At 39.7% G+C, this 21,017-nt stretch overlaps 1 protein-coding gene across 1 annotated transcript in view; it reads left to right on the top strand.

Moving 5' to 3' along the window:
• The first annotated feature begins 4,294 nt into the window (after nucleotides 1-4,294).
• si:ch211-127i16.2 (probable flavin-containing monoamine oxidase A) overlaps nucleotides 4,295-21,017 on the top strand; it is a 35,296-nt gene continuing 18,573 nt past the window's right edge. Inside the window, exons 1-8 of the mRNA XM_068705935.1 lie at nucleotides 4,295-4,523; nucleotides 4,630-4,717; nucleotides 6,360-6,540; nucleotides 7,077-7,191; nucleotides 8,433-8,590; nucleotides 9,656-9,745; nucleotides 12,095-12,179; nucleotides 18,984-19,084. Of these exons, the coding sequence (XP_068562036.1) occupies nucleotides 4,406-4,523; nucleotides 4,630-4,717; nucleotides 6,360-6,540; nucleotides 7,077-7,191; nucleotides 8,433-8,590; nucleotides 9,656-9,745; nucleotides 12,095-12,179; nucleotides 18,984-19,084 (936 nt within the window). The 5' untranslated portion in view covers nucleotides 4,295-4,405. The remainder of the gene's footprint in view (nucleotides 4,524-4,629; nucleotides 4,718-6,359; nucleotides 6,541-7,076; nucleotides 7,192-8,432; nucleotides 8,591-9,655; nucleotides 9,746-12,094; nucleotides 12,180-18,983; nucleotides 19,085-21,017) is intronic.

Below are 21,017 nucleotides of genomic sequence, written 5' to 3'. Positions count from 1 at the left end.
ACGATAAAAAAGCCTTATCTCCAATTTTATAAAAAAAGATATCACTGAATGGAAAATCTTCATGTGGATTTTCCCTTTCAGTCACCACTTATTTCACAAGCTCTGGGCAAATTTTTGGAAAAACAGATTTACTGGTAAATTAGCATACAGAGACAGACCCCTCTAAAAACAAACTAAACTGACTGGAAAGCAGCATTTGTCTAGGAATGGGATGGCCTTTGCTGGAGGAAATTGTATGTAATTGCTTTAAAAGCATGGAGCTGGTACTCTCACTTTTTCTTAATTACTTTAATATGGAAAACAGAAGCATTCAAACAAATTGTTCAGGACGTCCATTTGTAACGTACGCTACATGCCAACCAACAAAACTGAAGTTAGATTAGATTCAACTTTACTGTCAGTGCACACAGTACCAGTACAATGAAACACAGCTCATGCAGCTGTGCTGTATTTACTGCTATAAACGGTACATAAGTTATGGAGTAAGCCTGCCCTCAGCAAGTATCGCCTGTGTTGGATGTACATGATGGTGGGAAGTCATGAACCTGTGATCATTCTGGGCAATTTTAACAAGCGCTGCCTTATTGCTTTTGTGCTTTTCAGTCAGAGACGGAGCAGCTGTCTGCACTGTTCCTACACACTGATAGTTCACTGGTGAACCAGTAAAAGCTGCATAGATCCTCACAAACAGGAGGACAGGTGAAATGTGGACACCACAGAACTTAAAGAGGAACTCCACACTAATAATATAGATATTATGTACTATGTATATATATATATTTTTTCTGCACATGGGCCTGTTGAAAAGTGTGTTATGTTCAGAACTTGACAAGATATTTAGGGTTGACAAACAGTAACTGTAAGTGTGATAAACAGCATTACTATGGCCATGCACTGACACTCCCCCACAGCCACACACACAACATGCTACACTCAGCTCAGTAGCATTCAAAAGAAACGAGCCATGAGGGTCTCAAAAAGCATTTCTAGAAAGATGCTTCATTCAATGCCAGTCATTAAATAGTCGATACGATAGGGAAGCCTCTCATAGCAGAGCTGCAAAGTTGTAAGCCGCTTCTAGTGAAGGCCAAAGCTCCACCAGACTCCCTGTCTTTCCAGCAGAGAAACAAAAGTCGCAAAAAAACAAAAAAGCAGATTGTCATGGTTGGTAACCCAAGACCAGCTCAACATCGCGGTCTATGCTACTGAGGGGGGGTTAGTCAGTCTCTCTCATGTCCCCCGAACCCGCCTGGTCACATGCTCAGTAACCACGAGGCCACGCCTCCTGCAGTCGCTGCTCCCTCAGTCCTCTGTTGAATTTTAAAAATAGGCTAGGAGGAAGGGCTCTAGCAGAATTTGAAGGTGTAGTGTGGTGGAAAAAAAATCCTATACCCGCTTTGCATGAGTCTTCTAATGCTGAAATACATAATACCAAAAACCAGGTTGTCTTTTAAGTATTTATTCTCTGCGCAGAGAAGGTTCAATCATCACAACAGAATGCGTTCAGTCTCAGTGAGGAAGAACCTCGAAAAAAGTGAACAAGCTTTCTTTATACAGAATGAGCAAAGGTGGGGGCCGATGGGCAACGTTACAGACATCTCGGTCTCAGACTTTTGGTCTCAGACTGATGGGAACAACAAGTGAAAACAAACGGCCAGCAACCAAAACAAGCGGCCCAAAGGCCTTGGCATGGAACATTCTCATACAACACAGTTAGTTATCTATGTGAACAGGCAAGGGAGAATTATTCTTCTGCACAACAGAGACACGGTGACGTTCAACAAAGTCCAGAGCAAAACGACTTATGCATGAATACAATATACTGAGTAGAAATATATACTGTGTAAAAAAATTACCATTACAGTAGTCACCCGTTAACACTTAAGACACGCTCCACATGTGCGCCATTGATGCAAAAGGGCATTTGTGTGCAGCAATGCGCTCAATGGTCTTCTTTGTTTTGAGGGCCAGGTGGTGCTGGTACACCTCGTCCCTGTAAACCGTCTCTTTGTCTCGGCCCTGTGGAACTCCAGCGTTCTGGCTCAGAGTGAAAAGAGGTGTGGTTGTCACAGACTAGCATTCATTGGTTAGGAAGTCAAGAATCAAGGTACAGAAGGAGTTGCTGATGCCAAAGTCATCTTGTTTGGTGATCGGTCTGGAGGTGTTGCTTTCAAGGTAAGAGAGGGTGGTGTGAAGTGTTGTGGAGATTGGTTTTAAGTTTACTTCAGAGCACACAGTTACAAAATACACTTGAATGTATGTAATGATTGCCTGAAAACAAATCTTGGCCAGTCTATCTTTTCAAATAAAAACACACATTTGTGTAACCATTGTGCAACATGAGTGTTCGGTCTTGCCTAAGCAGTTGCACACCATGTACACGAACATACCAATTTGGGTTCTCTTTGATTTAGAGCTAGAAAACAGCTCAAGTAGAAAAAAATAGATGAAGGCACTTGAAACTAGGTATTCCAAGTGAATACAGCAGGGAGTGCTAGAAAAAGAAACATTCAAATCTTACTCGTTCCACGAACCCTTGTTAGCTTGCTGTTTCTGTTTTATAATAACATATTACCCTTTTTAAAAAGAAATTCAGTAGTTCTTTGGACATTGATATGAATGTCGTTGACATTTTGTAAGGAAGTGGGTGAAAATAAACCTGCCAAACGACACCCAAGGTGGTAGTTCTTGTTTTATAAGATAGACAATAGAATTAGCACAGCACCATGTTGAGCACCTCACCTGATTGATTTTACGTTCAACCTTTTTTCTTTGGCACATTTCTACACAGATGCTTTATTGTTTACATACACAGGCCTGACATTTCCGTCTACTCCCAGCAGTTTGCTAAAATTATATTACACATGTGAAAACGACAAAAGAAGAAAAAGAACAAGTCAAAAAAAGAAGAAAAAAAGAACAAATACAAAGTGAGTACATGAGAGCAAGTGGATTCATACCGAGTTATATTAGAGATAACATAATCCTTTATTGACACAACATTACTTTCCACTTCCATTCTGTTTATTTATGGGCCTTCATACAAACATACATGTTTACTTAGCACACTTTTGGGAACATAACATTGACTTACATTCATTTCCTAGAGACTTACCCTAACCATATCCACTACTAGCCTAACCCTAACCTTGACCTAACATTGACCACTATCTTTTTTTTCTTCTAAATCGGGGACACACGTTTTGTTTACAAGCTGTTATGCAATTAACTGGTCTTTTGCCTGAATTGTGTCCCTGAAGGTAGCCTAAGTCAAGAACATACACACACACACACACACACACACACACACACACACACACACACATACACTTCCAAACCTTAAATCTGCTTGTCCATTCTCCTGTTGAAGGTCCATCCTCGCTGGGCTAATATCTACTGTTTCCTTGCTGTAACCCGAAGAATATTAAGGTTCATGTAACTAAGTACGAGTGTACAATGTTCAGGTGTTACTCACACTAGGGCAGTTGTGGGATTCCTTTACAGCGATATCTCCAGAACATCATTCATAAAAAAAGAACGACGGCCTAGAAGTTAATTTACTTGGGACACAACCAAAAACGTACAAGTAGTTTTGCATACTGTACTCCACACCTACTCCAGCAGGCTCAAGTTGGTTCCAGATTTATTTTCACCCTTCTGTTTGGGGTTTGAAAAAAAATATATATGTAGATTAATTTTCTATTGGATTGAGGACTTTCCCTCCATGTTTCATTCTAAATATGTTCTCCGAGCTCAGACTCTATATATTGATATATATAATATTATCTTTTACCATACTGGCTATAGCATGAATTTTGCTTCTGATTTACTATTAATTAGTTCAATGTGTAGGTCAATTATTAATGGGTAAGGGATGTGTTTTAAGTGTGTCCCAGTTGGAGTTTTTCAATTAAAAAATCTCTTAATTGTAAATATTGAAAAAAACCATTAAGTTTAAAGAAAGAATGGTCCAGTATAGCCTTCAGTATAGAATGACTTACATTAAAAGTAATTTATGTCACAGCATAGTAAAATAAAATTCATCTCACTCATACTGGTAATACAAAAATACCATATTATGCCTGCTAAGAGAATAACTTAATTACTATATTATCATTTAACTAATGGTTTAAAATGAATATGTTCATCTGCATGATTTTTACTGTTCAAAAATCTAAAGCCTTCTCCTAGCTTTTACCGCTGGAGTTTCAGTTTACACTGCCAATTCTCTGCCAAGTAGGTCACAGCTCAGTTGTTCCCAGTTCCAAAGTGCACTTTTATGAAAGCAGCCCAGGCTTTGCAAGATAACCCGATTGATACGGAGAAGAAAAGGGAAAACAAGTTGGATTTCTGTTTCTGACGATTTACGAGCGCATGTTGGCACAAAAAAATCTTGAGCTCGACTATGACTGCAGAAATTTGGGACGTTATTATTGTTGGTGCAGGACTATCTGGACTGAGCGCAGCTCATTTGCTCAGAAAAAGGAATGCCAAGTTGAAAATACTGACACTGGAAGGAAAAGGTTTGTAAAAATTCAAAGCAATCGGTAATCTGAAATGAGGGTAATTTACTGGATTCTTTAGCTATGATATTGTCTCTGACTAAATCGTCTCTGGTGTGCCGTGCAGATCGGGTGGGAGGTCGCACAGTGTCCACGGAAATACCAGCAGCCAATGGTGTTGATCGCTGGGACTTTGGGGGGCAGTGGGTAGGAAGGTAAGGTTGATCAAAAACTACATCAATGTAGCAGTCACCTAGTTGAGATCACAAGGATATTTATTATTTGATTATATAATTATGTCTTACAGGGATTTTATAGTATAAAAACAGTGGAAAATTCTGCTTATGTTTTGAATTTTTGTTTTGTTTATGACACTGAATATCAACATCAATTGAAATGCCGCAGAGTTCCACCAGACACACAGATACACTCAGGGATTCTGGAGCTATTGCTAATAGCAGATATTTCACCTCTTTCATTATGCAATCATAGAAAACAGTGTTGAAGAACTTGAGGTTAATCATATGGGCAGAAAATGTAGACCTCAATTAGACAAGCAAACTTCATTTACATTCAAATTGTAGCAAATGTAGTTATTGATGGGCAGGGCTTGGTGCAGTGGTTAGCACATGGTTCAGGTTCTGGGCTGAGATTGACTCCAGCCATGTAGAGAATTTTGAGAACTTAAGGCTCAATGATTTATTGGTTGCGGTTTGGAAACACAACATTCAAAGTTGGCCCCTCCTCCTGGGCTTAACAAGGGTTATGGTGCTCACAAGAAAACACTTGGTTCACTTGTAGTTTTTCGTGTTTATATTCATGTTTTGTCTGTGCTGCTGTCCGCCACTTTGTTAGCTTTTGTGATCTGGCGCCTGGTCGCTACGTTTTCAATAAGGTTGATGTCAGAAACTTACCGAACACAGCTAAATGAATATAAAGGAGAAACACAAGTAGAGGGCAGAGTCTATGCAGATACAGACACAGGCACACAGTCCTAGTGAGTCATAAGTTGATGATTGAGAGGGATTTTTTTTTTTTTGCACGAGTCTAAACATTGTTTTTAACAAAATCCTACTCATCCTTTAAGAATATTGATGTCACTCTAAGAAACAAATACGGGGCACATAACTGCCCATTATGTGAACGTCTTTAAAAAAAAGATTACTTTAAAAAAAAAAGCTGAAAAGATGTCTAATGAGTCATAGAGAGATTCAAGGGTGTTATGACTAATACAGAGTTTATATAATTTATTCCGAAGATAATAGAACGGAGATGCATATTGCTCAGTGTTGTGCTTGAAGGCTGGTACTGCATTGTACTCAAGGCCTTTGATTGCAATATGTACACTGCAGGTCAGCTGATTATACAAGCTTTTACTGTAACTTGTTTTCTCTGACGTCTGTGTTAATTGATGCATAACATTATTTTATTTTTTGTAAGATAATTGAAGTAATAAATAATATATCTTCCCTGTGAACCCAAGGAATAGTAGCTGTTGCCCTGGTAACGGGTAATGGAGATCCAAATCAATAAGCACTACAGAGTATGGGAGCAATGTAGAAAATAACATAATATTTTTGTATCTTTTCAGAACCTAACAAGCATTTAAGCTGGCTTCTCTTTAAAGGTGTTTGTCTATCGGCATTGTTCAAGAGCACTTCGATCACTTCACACTTTGGCATATATTTTTTTATTAAGTTCCAGCTCAAGCAATATTGTATTCTCAAGCCCACTTCTCTTAACTCAGAATAAATGCATTTCTGATTATGTATCAGCTGAAACCCTACACCAAATCCTCAAACACTGTAAACCTCAGTTTTCACTACACTGTATAAAGTCGCTTCTTTTCTTTTTCAGCACCCAAACACACATCTTGGAGCTCATAAAGGAGCTGGGCTTAGAGACGTACCCGCAATTCAATATTGGCAAGAAGGTTCACCACACGGGGGGGCCAGGTGCCAAAGTTCGCACCTACAGAACCAGTATCCCTGCTCTATCCCCAGTGGTGCTAATGGACCTCACCCAGCTCCTGTGGAAGGTGAGGCAAGCAGACTTACTCAGCAATAGTCTGTTCAATCATGGCTTTCCTCCCAAAATTCTTAGAAATGATATGAATCAGCCAAATAACCACAACTCCTAGTGGAATGATTTAATTCATTTCTTGTTGCATGCGTACCAATAACAAGATGATATACAGTATTTCTTTAGAGGCCAGCTTTTACAACAATATATTTCTATAATCCACTTTATTGAACAATATCCTTACCATGCTGGGAATCAATAAGCAGTCCCAAATGGTTGTGGTAATGGTTTTTTACATGTATGATGCTGTCTGCTTTCAGATTAATAGAACAAGCACATAATAATCACACAACAAAGTACCACAAAATGTCCTGCCCAGGATAAGTGCTTAGAGTAGGAGTGGGAAGCAGAACATGTGCGGGGAAATCCCTGACAGAATCATGTTTGATCGTGTTTTTTAAACTACTCTTCTTTGTTTCTGTATCAATGGGATGATTCTTTTTGTTATGGTAAAGGTGTGGGTGTGTTGTTGTAACTCTACTTTGCACTCAGATTGACAGACTGTGTGCCACAGTATGCGTCCAGGATCCTTGGAGGACTCCCAACGCTGGTGAACTGGACAGTATGACCCTGCATTCATACATTGAGCAACATGCTTGGACTGCAGGTACGTTTAAAAGTTGCTTTAGCTATTGCACCCTCTATTTCCTTCAATAGAGCATGTAGACCAAAGTTAGTGACTCTTGATACAGTGTTCCATATACAGTATTTTTACGGAACAATTATGAGTCTACAGGCTCTGATGTAGGAAAAAAAGATGAAGATATATAACAGTTGAGGTCAAAAATGTGTCTCTGATCCTTAAAGGAGCTGTATTTGACATTCTTAACATATGATACTGAAGCAAACAACTATTTGCTATATACAAATATGGTGGAGTAATGTTTACATAAACAGGTAGTTTATATAGTAGCAGTTGACATGCTAACAAGCTCACACTATGTCAGGTGTAATGTTGGTCACCATCTTAGCTTAGTGTAGTAGCAATACACTACAATAGCTACAATAGCTAATATTTGCTGCCATGCAAATTAAACTATAGAGCTTTTTTTCTTATCTTTATTCAAGAGTATATCTTTTTAAATTGAAAGAGCATGACTTTTTGATTATTGAAAATCCTTGCTTGCACTTGGATTGGCACTGCTTCTGTTCAAACTTTATGCTTGTACACAGACATATTGTTGCTTGCACAGCTTTCCTACGCTCCAGCCCTTCTCCTCACACTCAGTCGCTTTACTATCTATCTATCTATCTATCTATCTATCTATCTATCTATCTATCTATCTATCTATCTATCTATCTATCTATATATATATATATATATATATATAGATATATCTACACACACACAAGGTACAGCTGAGGCTAATGAGAATGTTGTCACGGATAGAAAGACATCAGCGTTCATCCTCTGGAGATATTGAAAGTCCGCACCGAATTTCACGACAGTCCAATCTATAAATAGGAATTTCAGTGTGGATCAGTGGTTTAGCCATTCTTAGAGCCACGCTAGTAGATTTGTTTTGTCAGTGCATGAAATGTCTATAGTATAGATTGTTAATCATACCTAGATGTTTATTCAAAACCAAAGAAAATGGTAGTACCAGAGTTATTGACTGCAGACTAAAGAGGGCTTCATATGCTAAGATAATTACATTATGGTTTCTTTGTTGTGGTTTATTGACTGGCCAATGGCACAATGGTAGACTTTCATGGTCGGATAAATTGCGGTTTTTAGACTGTATGCTATGCAATGGTTCACACCTTGGCAGGACACTGATATGGTATGGAAATGAATATAATTACTGCATGTGTGAGAGCTACAGTATGTATTCATTCATCTGCCAGAGCTAAAAGAAGAGATGGGTCTGTGTAGCAGATCTGTCTTTGGCATGGAGCCATCGCAGATGTCCTTCCTATTCTTCCTCATGTATGCTGCAGCAGCTGGAGGGGTACTGCCACTGCTGGAAAGCACTCCAGGTTCTGCGCAAGAGCTCAAGATAAAGGTACACAGCTGATATCCTTCCACAAACTCCATATTGACTCGAGAGCTTTTTCAAAAACAAAGACCCCAGTGGATTTCTTCTCCCCTTTAATAAAATGTCCCTGTAAAAAACTATCCCTCAACAGAGTCAGAACATCTTGTACAATCCCTGTCTTAACAAACACAGAGCATTTGTTCATCTCAGACGCATCATCGATTGGCACAGCTAGAACACGTGGAGTTGTGGTTTTGTTTTGTATTTTCCAATTTTCTGTTAGCTACCATAGCAAGTTAAGGTTTGATGCCTTTCTATGTTTGAGCCATTGTTTCTAAACCTTCTCTCTCCACAGAGTGGTGGAGTGTAAAATAGCTGAAGGCCAAAAGGAGAAGAAAAAGAAAATTCTTTTCTAGTTACAAACTTGTGTATTAGCAGATTTTCTCCCCTCATATTTATCTGCCGCAATTTTCTTATTTTGGTATTTCAGCTGTATCCTGAGGGAATTATTACAATTAGCACTGTGAGCATGGCAATACCACAGATGCAGTAAAAGCAGCATCAAATGTAAGGAGCTTCATCAGTTGTTATTTTATTTATTCCTTCAATCATTTTTAATACATTTTATCTGAAAATTGAGATTAAAGTCAGGACTCTGTGTGTATTTCTCCCCTTCAAATTCAAGCTTACTTTTGGCTTTTGTTTTCCTGTTTTTAGGAATTTTCATATGCTTATCACATTAAAACATATGAACAGTTATTTTGAACCATTGGAAGAAAATAGTTCCCACTGACTATTCATTGCAGAATAACCAGGACATTGTTTCCAGAAAATGATTTATTTACATTTGTCTTTAATGTAGCCTACATTTCTAATTGCGCCACAAAAAAAAAATGTTTCAATGCGTTGAGAAGTCAGCAGAAGTCTCAGAGGCAGGTCCATATAAAAATGGCTCAAATAACTGAATTATCTGCATGGCTGACTAGACACCACAAGGAGTTTATGGTTTAATGATTTGGCTGAAGAAACCCTTTAACGTCAAGCACTCTGCCCACCCTGGGTATCAATGGTGAAGTTTCTGTCTCTCCACAGGGAGGCACCCAACAACTTTCACAGTGTCTGGCAGAACGTGCCGGGTGGAAGAATGTCCGGCTGGGTTCTGCTGTGACGGCCATATGGCAGGTAGAGTACAGTAACATCTCACTCAGGGTTTGATGAGGCGTGACACAGAGATAACAGCTTCCACAGTGGGGAAATAGGCCGTCTCCTGTGAGGGCACGGTCTGTTCTGCCTGACTGTCTTCCTTATCCACAGCTGAGAGACCAAGAAGGCTCCATGCACCCTTAAGTGGAAAGAGCTTTGCCTTGAAATATTGTCTATTCTTGCTGATTATGTATGTATTGATTGTTAGATCATAGAATATTGATAACTGGATGATAAAATATGAAATGGGATTGCTGGATTTTAGTCTATAGAATACTAAATTGAATACCAAAATCAGTTATTGGACTACATTTTCTAATATCAAAGTAGAGCTGAAACAATTTTGAACATGAATTTAGCAATTATGTATATTACCAAGAACAAATGCCAAGAATGAACTGGTTGCAGCCTCTTAAAAGGAGAGTATTTTGTGTTTTTCTAATTTGTATCACAATAAATTTACTTTTGGTTTTGGACATTTGGCAGGACATAAGCAGATTGAAGACGTCGTGAGGAATACATTTGCTTAATTAGAGCTGAAAAATGTGTTAATTAATGAATTCGTGGATCAATAGAAAAACAATCGTCGACTGAATAATTTAACAATTTATTGTTTCAAATATTTTTGGGGCAAAAATGCCACAAAAGTCACAGGGTTTAGCCTTTCAGATGTGAATTTCAACTGGTTTTCAGCAAGTGACATTTTATCATTGTATTTTAGACTGTTGGTTGGCCAAAACAAGCAATTTCAAGAGGGCGCCTTTTGTTCTAGACATTGTGATTACGATTAAACAATTCCAAAAATTTCGGCAGATTTAATCCATAAAATAGAAAATAATTGTTAATTCCGGCCCTATTGTATGTACTAAATAATAAATCTATTAATTAATTACCTGAAATAATATTTAAATTAATTAATATTGAAAATAATCTCTAACTATAGTCCTACTCACAAGTACTAAACAGTAATAATATGAACTTGGATGAAATAAGGGGGCAGATTCACAGAAAGGTTTAAGCCGGTCCCAGCATGCATTGGGTGACAGGGAGGGCACACCGTTGACATTTAGTGATGACTATCAAGGGCTAACACATATTGACAGACAAACACTCACAGCTACAGGAAATTTAGAGTTTCCAGTCCATCTAAACTGGAGCACCCAGAAGAAATCCAAAGGCAGGAGCACATGCAAACCTCACACAGTCGGCCCGGTGGGCTTCATACCAAGGACCTTCTTGCTGCAAGGCAATAATACACACAAATCAAAAAATATAAAATCTGTATTTTGGCTGCTTTGGGACATTGAGGAAAGCTTGTCCAAAAAGGCAAAGCTGGGACACCTTTAGTCTCCGCTCTGAAAAGGCGAAGGTTGTTACAGTGGTGCTGAACGATATCAACTCATGCTGCTTTACTGTTTTAATGGTGTGTGTGTACAAAAATATATTTTTTAATAATCCTAACGTTACTCAGGAGCCAGTCAAGACACACAAAAATGCAGTAAATGTAATTTCTAATTTTCAGCATCCAAAAATATATAGCCGTTTTACAATCTCAGAGGATAAGTGCTTTCTATGTTGCACAGTAATGTTCTGTGGTGGGTGAGTTTTAATTATCACCAGAGGCTTAAGTTAAGTGCATGCGAGACCAAGGGAGCAAGCACATAAGAGCTCTGCAGTGATTCAAAAACCCAGTGATGTACAGGAGAACATCTTGCCATCACAATGCCATTTAATAACCACCTTTTGAAGTTGAATTTACCACGTAATTTGTTTAAATTACAACAATATCTTTTTCTCCTTTCAAAATGGACATCCATAAAAATACAAAACACATACTAATAGAATGAAATCAGTTTGATTCACGGAACTATGCCTCATGTATAAATATATCCTAGAAAACTATTTTTCCTTCACTGTTACATGATACTTATATATGACTGATAAATGACTACTGTAGTATACTGTATGGCATTTAATCAGTTTATCACAGGCTCAAAGTTAATGTATATTATAAAACACTGGCAGTATTAGTATGCAACAATGTCCCAATTTGGTTGTGAAGATATAAACATTTAGCCAAAGTAATTTCAGATTTGCAGAGTGAGATGCTTAAAACACGGGGTCGGCAATACTGGAAAGAAGTGATGTAAAGTAATTAAGTTAAATCCAGTTTGTGCATACCATATTGAAAATACTATTTTTCCATAATCAGTCAGCAAATCGCACTTATAAATAGCTCCATCACACAAGAGGGGATGTAATGTACTAACAAATCTGCGCAGCTTGCTTATGAAATAAAGCTGTGTTTCTGTTTATGTGTTTCGACAGGATGCTGAGTGGGCCAGGGTGACCACCACGACCAACACCTTCCTGTGCAGAGCTGTGATTGTCACCTGCCCCCCTCATTTGGCAGGTCAGTGTGCGTCTCCCACCTCCGTCGACTCGCTAAATTAAATTCTCACTGATGCAGAAGGCAAATATCCTCCCCTCTCACTACGTCAGTCAAATGTGGTTAACTGTGCATCCATGCCGATAAAGACTTTGATTTTCCTAAATCGTTTTGGCTCTGGGATGTGGCAGTCACTTCGGTTGAAGAAGATTTGTTCTGAGGTCGGGCTATGGGCTGAGGAATTGCCTGGATTGGATTTTGAACCAGAGCAAAAGTAAAGGCCAAAACTTTAAGTGGGGCCTAACTTGACATTCGTTATGGTAGGCAGTGGGAAGTTGAAAGTGACAAACACGTCATAACCGACCTCTCAGCAATCGAGCTAGGAGGAGAGAAAAAAAATGGACCCTGACAGTAAACTGTTCTCGAGAGCCAAAAAGTCGTAATTGCACCAACTAATGTAGCCTTTAAAATCATGGCATTTTGAAAATCAGACCACAAGGTCTTTTTAATTAACAGCAAACGTTACGGCAATATGTGTCAGTAGTGAGTTTGAGAAAACATATCCATCATATCCAATCCACTGAGTAGAATCCACTTCTTTTTCTCTTGTTTTTTCCTGGTCAGAAAATAGAAAACCTGCATTCCAAACTCAATTGGTGGGTAACATAGCAATGACTTGGAGTTGATTTAATGTTTGCAGTCTGGCTGCTGCTTGTCACGTGTACGTGACACATACTAAGACAGGAGTCGTGCTGGTTGATGCCAAGGCTGGAGCCCAAGCTAGTTCTTGCCAGGTTTTGAAGGGGCCGAAGCAGAATCTGAAGCTGGGCTTTACACTGGGTCTGTGCCTGTATGTACTAAGCTGGCAACAGATCTGTCACTCAAATCCTCATACTCATAGCCATGGACCATAGCCAGGATCCTTAATGAGACAGGTTTGAAAGCAGTGTTGAATTATGCAGCATGGATTGCTCTGGCTCGGATGCCACTGGGCCACGCTTTGGCCTTAAATCAGTGTGGGAAGATTGACAGGGACTTTCAAAAGCCACAGTCGGGCCAGTGATTGAGACGTCACCTCTCCCAAAAGGAGTCTGGGATAAATTAAAGGGAGGATTGCTGGTTGAAGTCATCTGTATGACATGTTTTGTTTTAATTTTCTGGAGGGGAATAAACCTGAGCAGCCTTCCAGTTAGTGGGGGAGCGAAGGAGAGAGCTTTAACGGTGATAGTGACTGTAGACCATTCCTCGTTTGGACAGTAGAAGTGTACATTGTTGTTCACACTATCCATAACCGCTCATATTTAGTTCCTTTGTTACAGATGTTTGTTTCTGACATTCCTAATTCTTTCAGAAGTCACTTGCTTTTGATTCAATAAATCGGTAGATGGATGACTGAACAAAAAAATGAATACTCTCTTGGGTCCAAGAGGTGCTTGGCATCAAAAGACACCCCCCACTGTATTCACACACACACACACACACACACACACACACACACACACACACGCACACAATCGCAACTGCTGGATATGAGCTGTTCGTTCCCCAATATATCACGTTTGTCCTGTTCTTGGCTCCTGGATTTATCTCCCCATTCATCCATCCATCTTTTATAATGAGTTCCGTCAGTTTTTTTTTCCCCTCCTTTTTTTGTTACCACTTCTCTCACTCACCTCAATGATTTATGAACTGTTTGGTTTCACTGCATACGAGATTGCCATGCAAGAAAATGAAGATGAGCTTGGAAATGAGAATTTTGCCATGCGTTGTGTTGAATTTCGAAGATGTGATTGAAGTATGTGCATATATTAGTAAGTAAATAGGTTCCCATGTATATTTATTACGCGACTGCATTGTGTAAAAACAAATACTAACTAAGCTTTCACAGCATGCAGTTGGAGTATAATGCAATTAGGCGTACAGTCTAACATTCAGCGGTAGTTACAGAGACAGCTCTGCAGTTACTAAATTAACATTTAGTTTCAATGTGTTTTTCTGTCTCTCTTCATCAAGTAGGAAGTTCCTTGCAGAGCATGCCAACTGTCTGGCTGTGTGTGCACATTTGTGTCTGTGTTGGCATGTGCAAGGACATTTATTGTTAAGTGGGTGAAGCCAAAGTTCTCGACGTCTCTTGCAAAAAGTCGTTGTACCTGACTAAAGGGGAATTTCATCTGATTGCGAGTGAACTTGACAGGCAGCCAAGCAACACTATATCTGATGTTGCAATTTATCTTCTAATGGAGGAGGAGCTGCAGTAATGACAGCAGGCTTGGGCAGTGGTGAGGAAACTATTACATCTGCCACTCACAGTTTAGTCCACAGGCTTGTTTACACTAGTAGAAAAACAGGTAGGCAGTGCATTAGCACCAAGTGACACTGTGAGTCAGGATTCTAGGCCACGGATTTGCGCTGTGCTGTGAATGAAACTAATGGAGTCTCATTTAGGGATTAAATATTAAGTGGGAGCTGAAGTGATTGGGAAGATAACTAACGCAATGCGATTTCTATCTCGCTGAATTTAAACTCTGTGGAAATGAATTAAGCTATCTATGTGTATTTTACATCTCTTCTGATGCGCAACATAGCAAATGTTGATGAGCAGGCTAATATCGGACATGTGGCTTTGCACTGCTTTGTTCAGCAATGCAAAATGTTAAAAAAATATTATTTTTTAACATTATTATTATTATTAAAATATTATGAAAAACGTTCAGCGCACACACCATAGTCAAAACTCTTTTCTAAAGTTGTAATTTCTGTGTGGTATGTTGAGGCTAATACTGTTATTGATCATTAATACATGTATTGTTCGATTATTCATTATTTTTTTATTATGTCAAGGCATAAAATTAACAAGAATTATTAAGGATCTCTTAAATTTGGATATCAAAGAACTTTGACCAAGACATTTACTCTCAGGTGGACATACTTTGTTATGGTGACATTGTTTCGCAATTACTTCCAACACGTTTTTAGTACGTCTGGACTGAAATTTGTGGCCACAATATCAACTGATACTGATCTGTGATAGACTAATTAACCAGTAGGTCAAGCTCTATTTCTGTGTAACATATCTTCTCATCAAGAGTTTGAAAAAAAAAACCCTCATTCATTTAGGATTTGTTTCTCAATTAACAGCAATTAAAAAGAAGCAAACAAACCTCTGTCATAAATGAATAACAGTACACTCAAAAACACAATTGATTTGCTTGTGAGGGACTGCGTGGGGTGTGGTAAGATCAGGTTTGACTGACGGCAGTGACTCTCTGTACCCAATCCCTTTTTACTAAGAAACTGATTAAAATAAAAAATGTACGTCAAAATTAAATACATCTTCTGTTTGTGCTCCACCTGCTACGCTTAGTTGGCCGTTTATTCATAGGAGATTAAAAGCCATCCAATATTCAACCACAGTTAAAAGAATTCTTAAACTAATGAAGGCAATTTTAGTCAAAAGGGTCATCCTCCTTGAGTCTATTCTTATCAGGAGCAACAGCAGAAATTATTAAGAAATGTTGGAACTGCAGTGTGTGTATGGAGAGATGGGGGATGGTGTCAGCTGCTCCTGCCGTGCCTTCAATTTCAATAAGTGTCAAGGGGCTACGCACGTAATTCAATAAAAGATCTGGGATGTAACGTGCCCACAGATACAGGAATCCATCTTCAACGTTTGGATTAAGTGATTGGTGAATAGTGCCGCCTATTTCGGATGGCCCTTAAGATTTATGAAGGCCGTTTATTTCTTCTTCTTCTTTGGTATCCATCTGTCTTTATTGCCTCATCTTTTTGAATTGACCTTCTGTATGGTTACCTGCCCAGAGTTATAGTTTAAGAGGTTCTTGTATCTTTGTTTTAAAGCACAGTATAGCACAGTATACTGTGAAGGCTGTTTCTCTTATCACATGACCATTTTCTCAGCCACACACCTAGCAAAAGGTTTTTCAGACAAGTACTTCTTCTCCTCCTGAACAGGCTGTTACATCATAAGCTGTGCGCTGCTCTATTGGCTTTTTAGGATGAAAGAGGCGATCCAATTTCGCAGTATATGCAGGCACAGCTATGAACTGAACTTCAGCTCTAGCTAGCTTTAGCCATTTTCATACCTTTTTTAAAGTTTCTTTGCACCACTCTTTATAAATTGCCATTTGGTAGCTGCATCTCTGAATCATCATCCCTTTGATGTCATGTCTTGATTTGAGTGGCTTTTCGTGTTTTACTTTCCTCATCGCTCTGACTGTCAGAGACATTGAAAGTGCCTGTGCGCTACGGTAAAAGTTCAGAGTGAGAGAGTAATGGAAATTTTGAAGGCCCTTGCTGAAGGCTACCACAGATGTAACGCACAGGTCAGTGACACAGGAAATAGAGAAAGCAAGGTCAACGTTGTCCAGTAAGGCATTCACAAATTGGAGTGAAGTTTTTTCAAATGCCACAGTATTCCAAAAGGAGACAAGACAGACAGAAAGACAATGAAAAGACTGAAAGGAAATCACTCTGGGGCAAGCAGTGTCCTTAAAAAGAGTGCAAAGGGTCAGGGAACCAGCAGTTGGACAGTTTGCCCCGGAGCCATTAGACGTCCTTGAACCTGCAGCTGTTTTCCAAAGATGACAGGTTGATGCAAAAAGCCGTCTGATAAACTGTCAAATGGGAGTACTTCAGTTCAGAGATGGGTGCGGGTAAGGATGGTGTTGCCGTCCTTTAGGGGAAACTTGCTGTACTCCTCCATGTCTGATGACTTGTAGATTTCATCCATTGCAGTCAAATTATTAAGCAGGGATTTTTTGACAAAAATGGCTCAGGATACTGATTGCCATCATAGAAATTGTTCATGAGATTCTAAAAAAAACCGAATAATAAATAGGTTGTTATTGAATACAATTAGAGAGAGAGAGAGATGCGGCGCTGCCTCGAAGAGGGCTGCACGATTATGGCTAGAATGATTATTTTGATCAGTACTTAGATCCCAATTATTCATCACGATTATTCATTCATTATAGGGACAAAATATTTTGATTGCACTTTCACATTTAAATAAAGAGAGCACCGCTTTCACATCCATGTTGTGCCACCTTACTGCTAATGTATGAATCATGAATCTCTGCATTACAATAGGACTGGTCCTTATTCAGAGTGCGTCTCCTCGAAGCAAACCTAAATTAAAACAGAGCAGTGCTTTCACTTTCACGTTGTACTACATTCCTGCTAATTAACAAATTGTTTGCCCAAAAAATACCAGTATATCATTCGTCTGCTGTGGACTGCAGCCAGGACATTCAGAGTATTTTTTTCACAGGCGTGCGCAGCAGCATGGCAACTCCAATAATGAACCAAAAATGAAGCCAAAAACTCAACCTGGTGGCATGTTAGCATGCTAACATCTGCTAATTCATATTTGTCTGTCTATTTCACTACGTACGTCAGTCTTAACCAAAGTGGTGGACCTGCTACACTCTGACCTCATAAAGCTGGAGACTTTTTACATTTTCTCTAGTTCATCTAGCATCAAAACAATGTCATGTGTACCTCCTTTTTGTATGTTTGCCTGAGCAGTTTGAACGTGCGCCCTCTCAAAAACACTGGACGTTGAAGTTGAGGCAATTTTTCAAGCGCCTCTTTCAGGTCCATTGACAGAGAGGACATCCTCAGTATCTATCCTGTGGACCCTTTTAAACTAAAGTAAAAGCCTTCACCAAGTCTGGCGATTGCTGGATGCCAGAAAGAATGCATAACAATAGTGTTACTTTGTCATTGATGTCTGTTTACGAGCAGTACTCTGTCCCTATTCATCAGCTAGCCACCTTTTAGGCACACAGCATCAGATTAGTGTGCACTTATTTATTTTGTTATATAAACTGCCATCCCATTGAACCTGCTTATTCACATCATCCTGATTTAACTGCGATGCTGAGTTGTGTTGAAGTTCCACAGAAAGTGTCACTGCTGATTAGTGCGCGTTAGAGTGAATGACAGTGTTGTCACAGTAGAGCACCATAGCGTCATAAAGAATAAGTTGTCAGAATATGTCTCATTTAACCATAAATAATTTACTAAATGATGAGGTAGTTGAAGGCATTTCCTGCTATCAACTTAGATGGCTTTGGTGTCAGAACAAGCAGCTTTATGGATATGACACCACTTGACAGGTCTTATGTCATGTGTACAGTGCTGTCATTTGAACGTCTAACTGACCATGTCAAATTAGTTTGGAGCCACTTATCATGTCACTGTTTTTCAATTTTACAGCTTTGGGATCATCAATTTTGTTTAGCATTAAGGGCATTATTTTGAGGTTGCTGACAGGCTCTTGACAGTTTCTAAATGATGTTTCACATCTTCCAGTGGTTCATTCGTTAAAAGCCTGGCTTTTGGCCAGATGTCGCTTCACTTGCCAGAGCAAAGCACAGAAACAGGCTGGCTGGCTTCTCAGCATGCGTGACATACAGCACCTTTAACAGTACTGATGAAGTTCCTTGAATGTGCTCTCACGTGAGAGAGATGAAGCTTTTACAGATGTAAGTGCTGTGATTAGTACCCTGCAGCATAGCAACAGCCAGCGTAGTATTGGAACATGGGGATTTCTAAGCGAGGCCATTAATGCTAGTCAATGATTCAAGATAAAACCACCCTGGTTAATAAAGGGAGCAGCGTATGCCGTCTGTCTTCACTTATTTTTTATTTAACTCTGTCTTTAAAAATAAAGCCTAGATTTGTCCTACATGTTTTATATATTGTAAAGTACATCAAGTGAGAACAGAGAAGGTGGATTAAATGGAATTAAAAAGAGCATGTCATTTTGGGATTCATGGTGTAATACTTTTGTTTTCCCCGTAGCAAAGATCCACTACCAGCCAGCCCTGCCCAGCCAGAGAGAATTCCTCACCCAGAACATGCCTGTGGGCCACATGATCAAATTCATAATTACCTACCAGACGGTGAGTGACAGAAGATAAATCACAATTACATTACACGTTTGCATAGATAGTGTTTTGAAGATAGAAATTTAGAAACATTCATTTTGTCTTCTAAACAGTTGTTGCAGTTTTTACATGTTTTTCTTCCCCAAAGGGTTTATCTTTAATTGACAATGAATAAAACTCTCACAGGCTCCTCAAACACGAGTATGCATTTGACCTCCATGAGCATAGCTGACTAATCGGTACTTGCCTACCCAAATGCCCACCGACTGATCTTCTTAGTTAGGGCCCGTCATGTCATGTAATCAATTTAAAATTTGTCAAAGAGCATATTCCTCTCCACCTTCCCTGCTCCCAATAACAACTCATTGACCTGTACGAACGGATAAGACGTTCCATGGATGCTCAAGGTAAAACAACTCCAACACACACAGGTCGTTTCCACCCCACCTCCAGTAAAGGAGGCATCAAGACGATCACGCGAGTATGAGCCATCAGACCCGGTGGCACAGCACTCTGTCAACTAATTAAAAGCTATCTCGGTGTGATGTTCTCAGACATGTCACACGATAAAGCAGCTTTGAGTAGCATATTTGCAGGCGAGCATGCAATGACCTCATCACATGGCTCTGCCTTTTCCACTCTACTTACCTTTGTGGTCGCCGCTTCTGTGTTATTAAGTATTGGTGTGCACAAATCATTCCCCTGGTTAACTATGTGATGCCTGGCTGTCTTGAATTGGAGGGAATAGGGGGGGGGGGTGTTACACACATGCTTGCTCTTCATCATCTACCTCCACTTCAGGGAGACAGGAGAGAGAGATGCAGCAGTAGTTGTCAGTCAATCCGGTAGCTCCAGGTCACAGCTTGGTGCTGTGGTATGCAAAAGATGATGGCAGCCCAGCTCGGGACCATCTTTCAAAAGACATCTTCTCCAGGCTTGGCTCCTAAGAGGGATAGGTTGAGGAGCGCTGGTCTTTCTGCGCAGTTAGTGCAGATCATCAAAGCAGCAAGAGCAGGATCCGCCATTGCCTCTTACAAGGCAAAGTGGTAAGGGTTCTAGCACTAGTGCGAGGTAAAGAGGCTAGATCCTCTGTCCTGTGCAGTTGGGTCTATTCTCTCATTCTTGCAGTGTTTGATGAATAGAGGACTGTCTCATGCCACTGTTAAGGAATGTGCAGCAGCCATATCTTCCTGCCACGAGGGTTTTGGCGACAGATCAATCTTTCGTAACACTTTCGTGGAACAGTTCTTGCAGGGTGCCAGGAGGCAATGCCCAATAATGCGTGCCTCCTTCCCAGAGTGGGAACTACCATTGGGTCCCTTTGAGCCTCGGGAGCACTCCTGTCTGAAGGTGTTGTCAGTTAAGACAGCTATGCTGCTTGCACTGACCTCAGCTAAGGGAGTATGAGAACTAACCTACATGTCAGTGCTCCCCAGTTGCTTGTCGGTGACCTTAGCAGATCATCATCCCTCCTCTGTTCCCAAGAACTCGAGGACTTCTTTCCCGGTTGAGGGTTATACAGCTAGGTGCTTTTTGTCTTTCACCAGCTGCATTTATGCAAATCTACAATGGGCGAATAGATAGTATTACTCATAGAGTCAAGTAGATGGCTCTGCCTGTGCTATCGTAACCTTTTGATTCAGTTCATGGACTTGGCTGACTATGGTGGATATTTAAATTCTCCAAAGGGATGTTATGTGAAACTATTTCAATTCATGGTTCATAGAAAACAGCATTTGTAAGCACTGCTTACATGGAAATGGTGGCTGTGATACGTTTCGAGATTTATTGTTGCTTGCAGATTGCAGATGCATGTGTGAGTCCTAAAGGGCTCTCGCATGCTCATGCATAGGTTCGCAAATAAGCCATTTGTTTTGATTAGTGAAATTTGTTAAATTAATAGGGGACATTATGTCATGTTGCAAATTAGTTAAATGGGCCCTTTAAT

Source organism: Cebidichthys violaceus, unplaced genomic scaffold (assembly GCF_023349555.1).
Source record: "Cebidichthys violaceus isolate CVI_PGR_0920_01 unplaced genomic scaffold, fCebVio1.0.p SCAF_12, whole genome shotgun sequence".
NCBI lineage: Eukaryota > Metazoa > Chordata > Actinopteri > Perciformes > Stichaeidae > Cebidichthys > Cebidichthys violaceus.
Note: the sequence above shows the minus strand (reverse complement) of the source record. Positions and strands in the feature narration are given on the sequence as shown.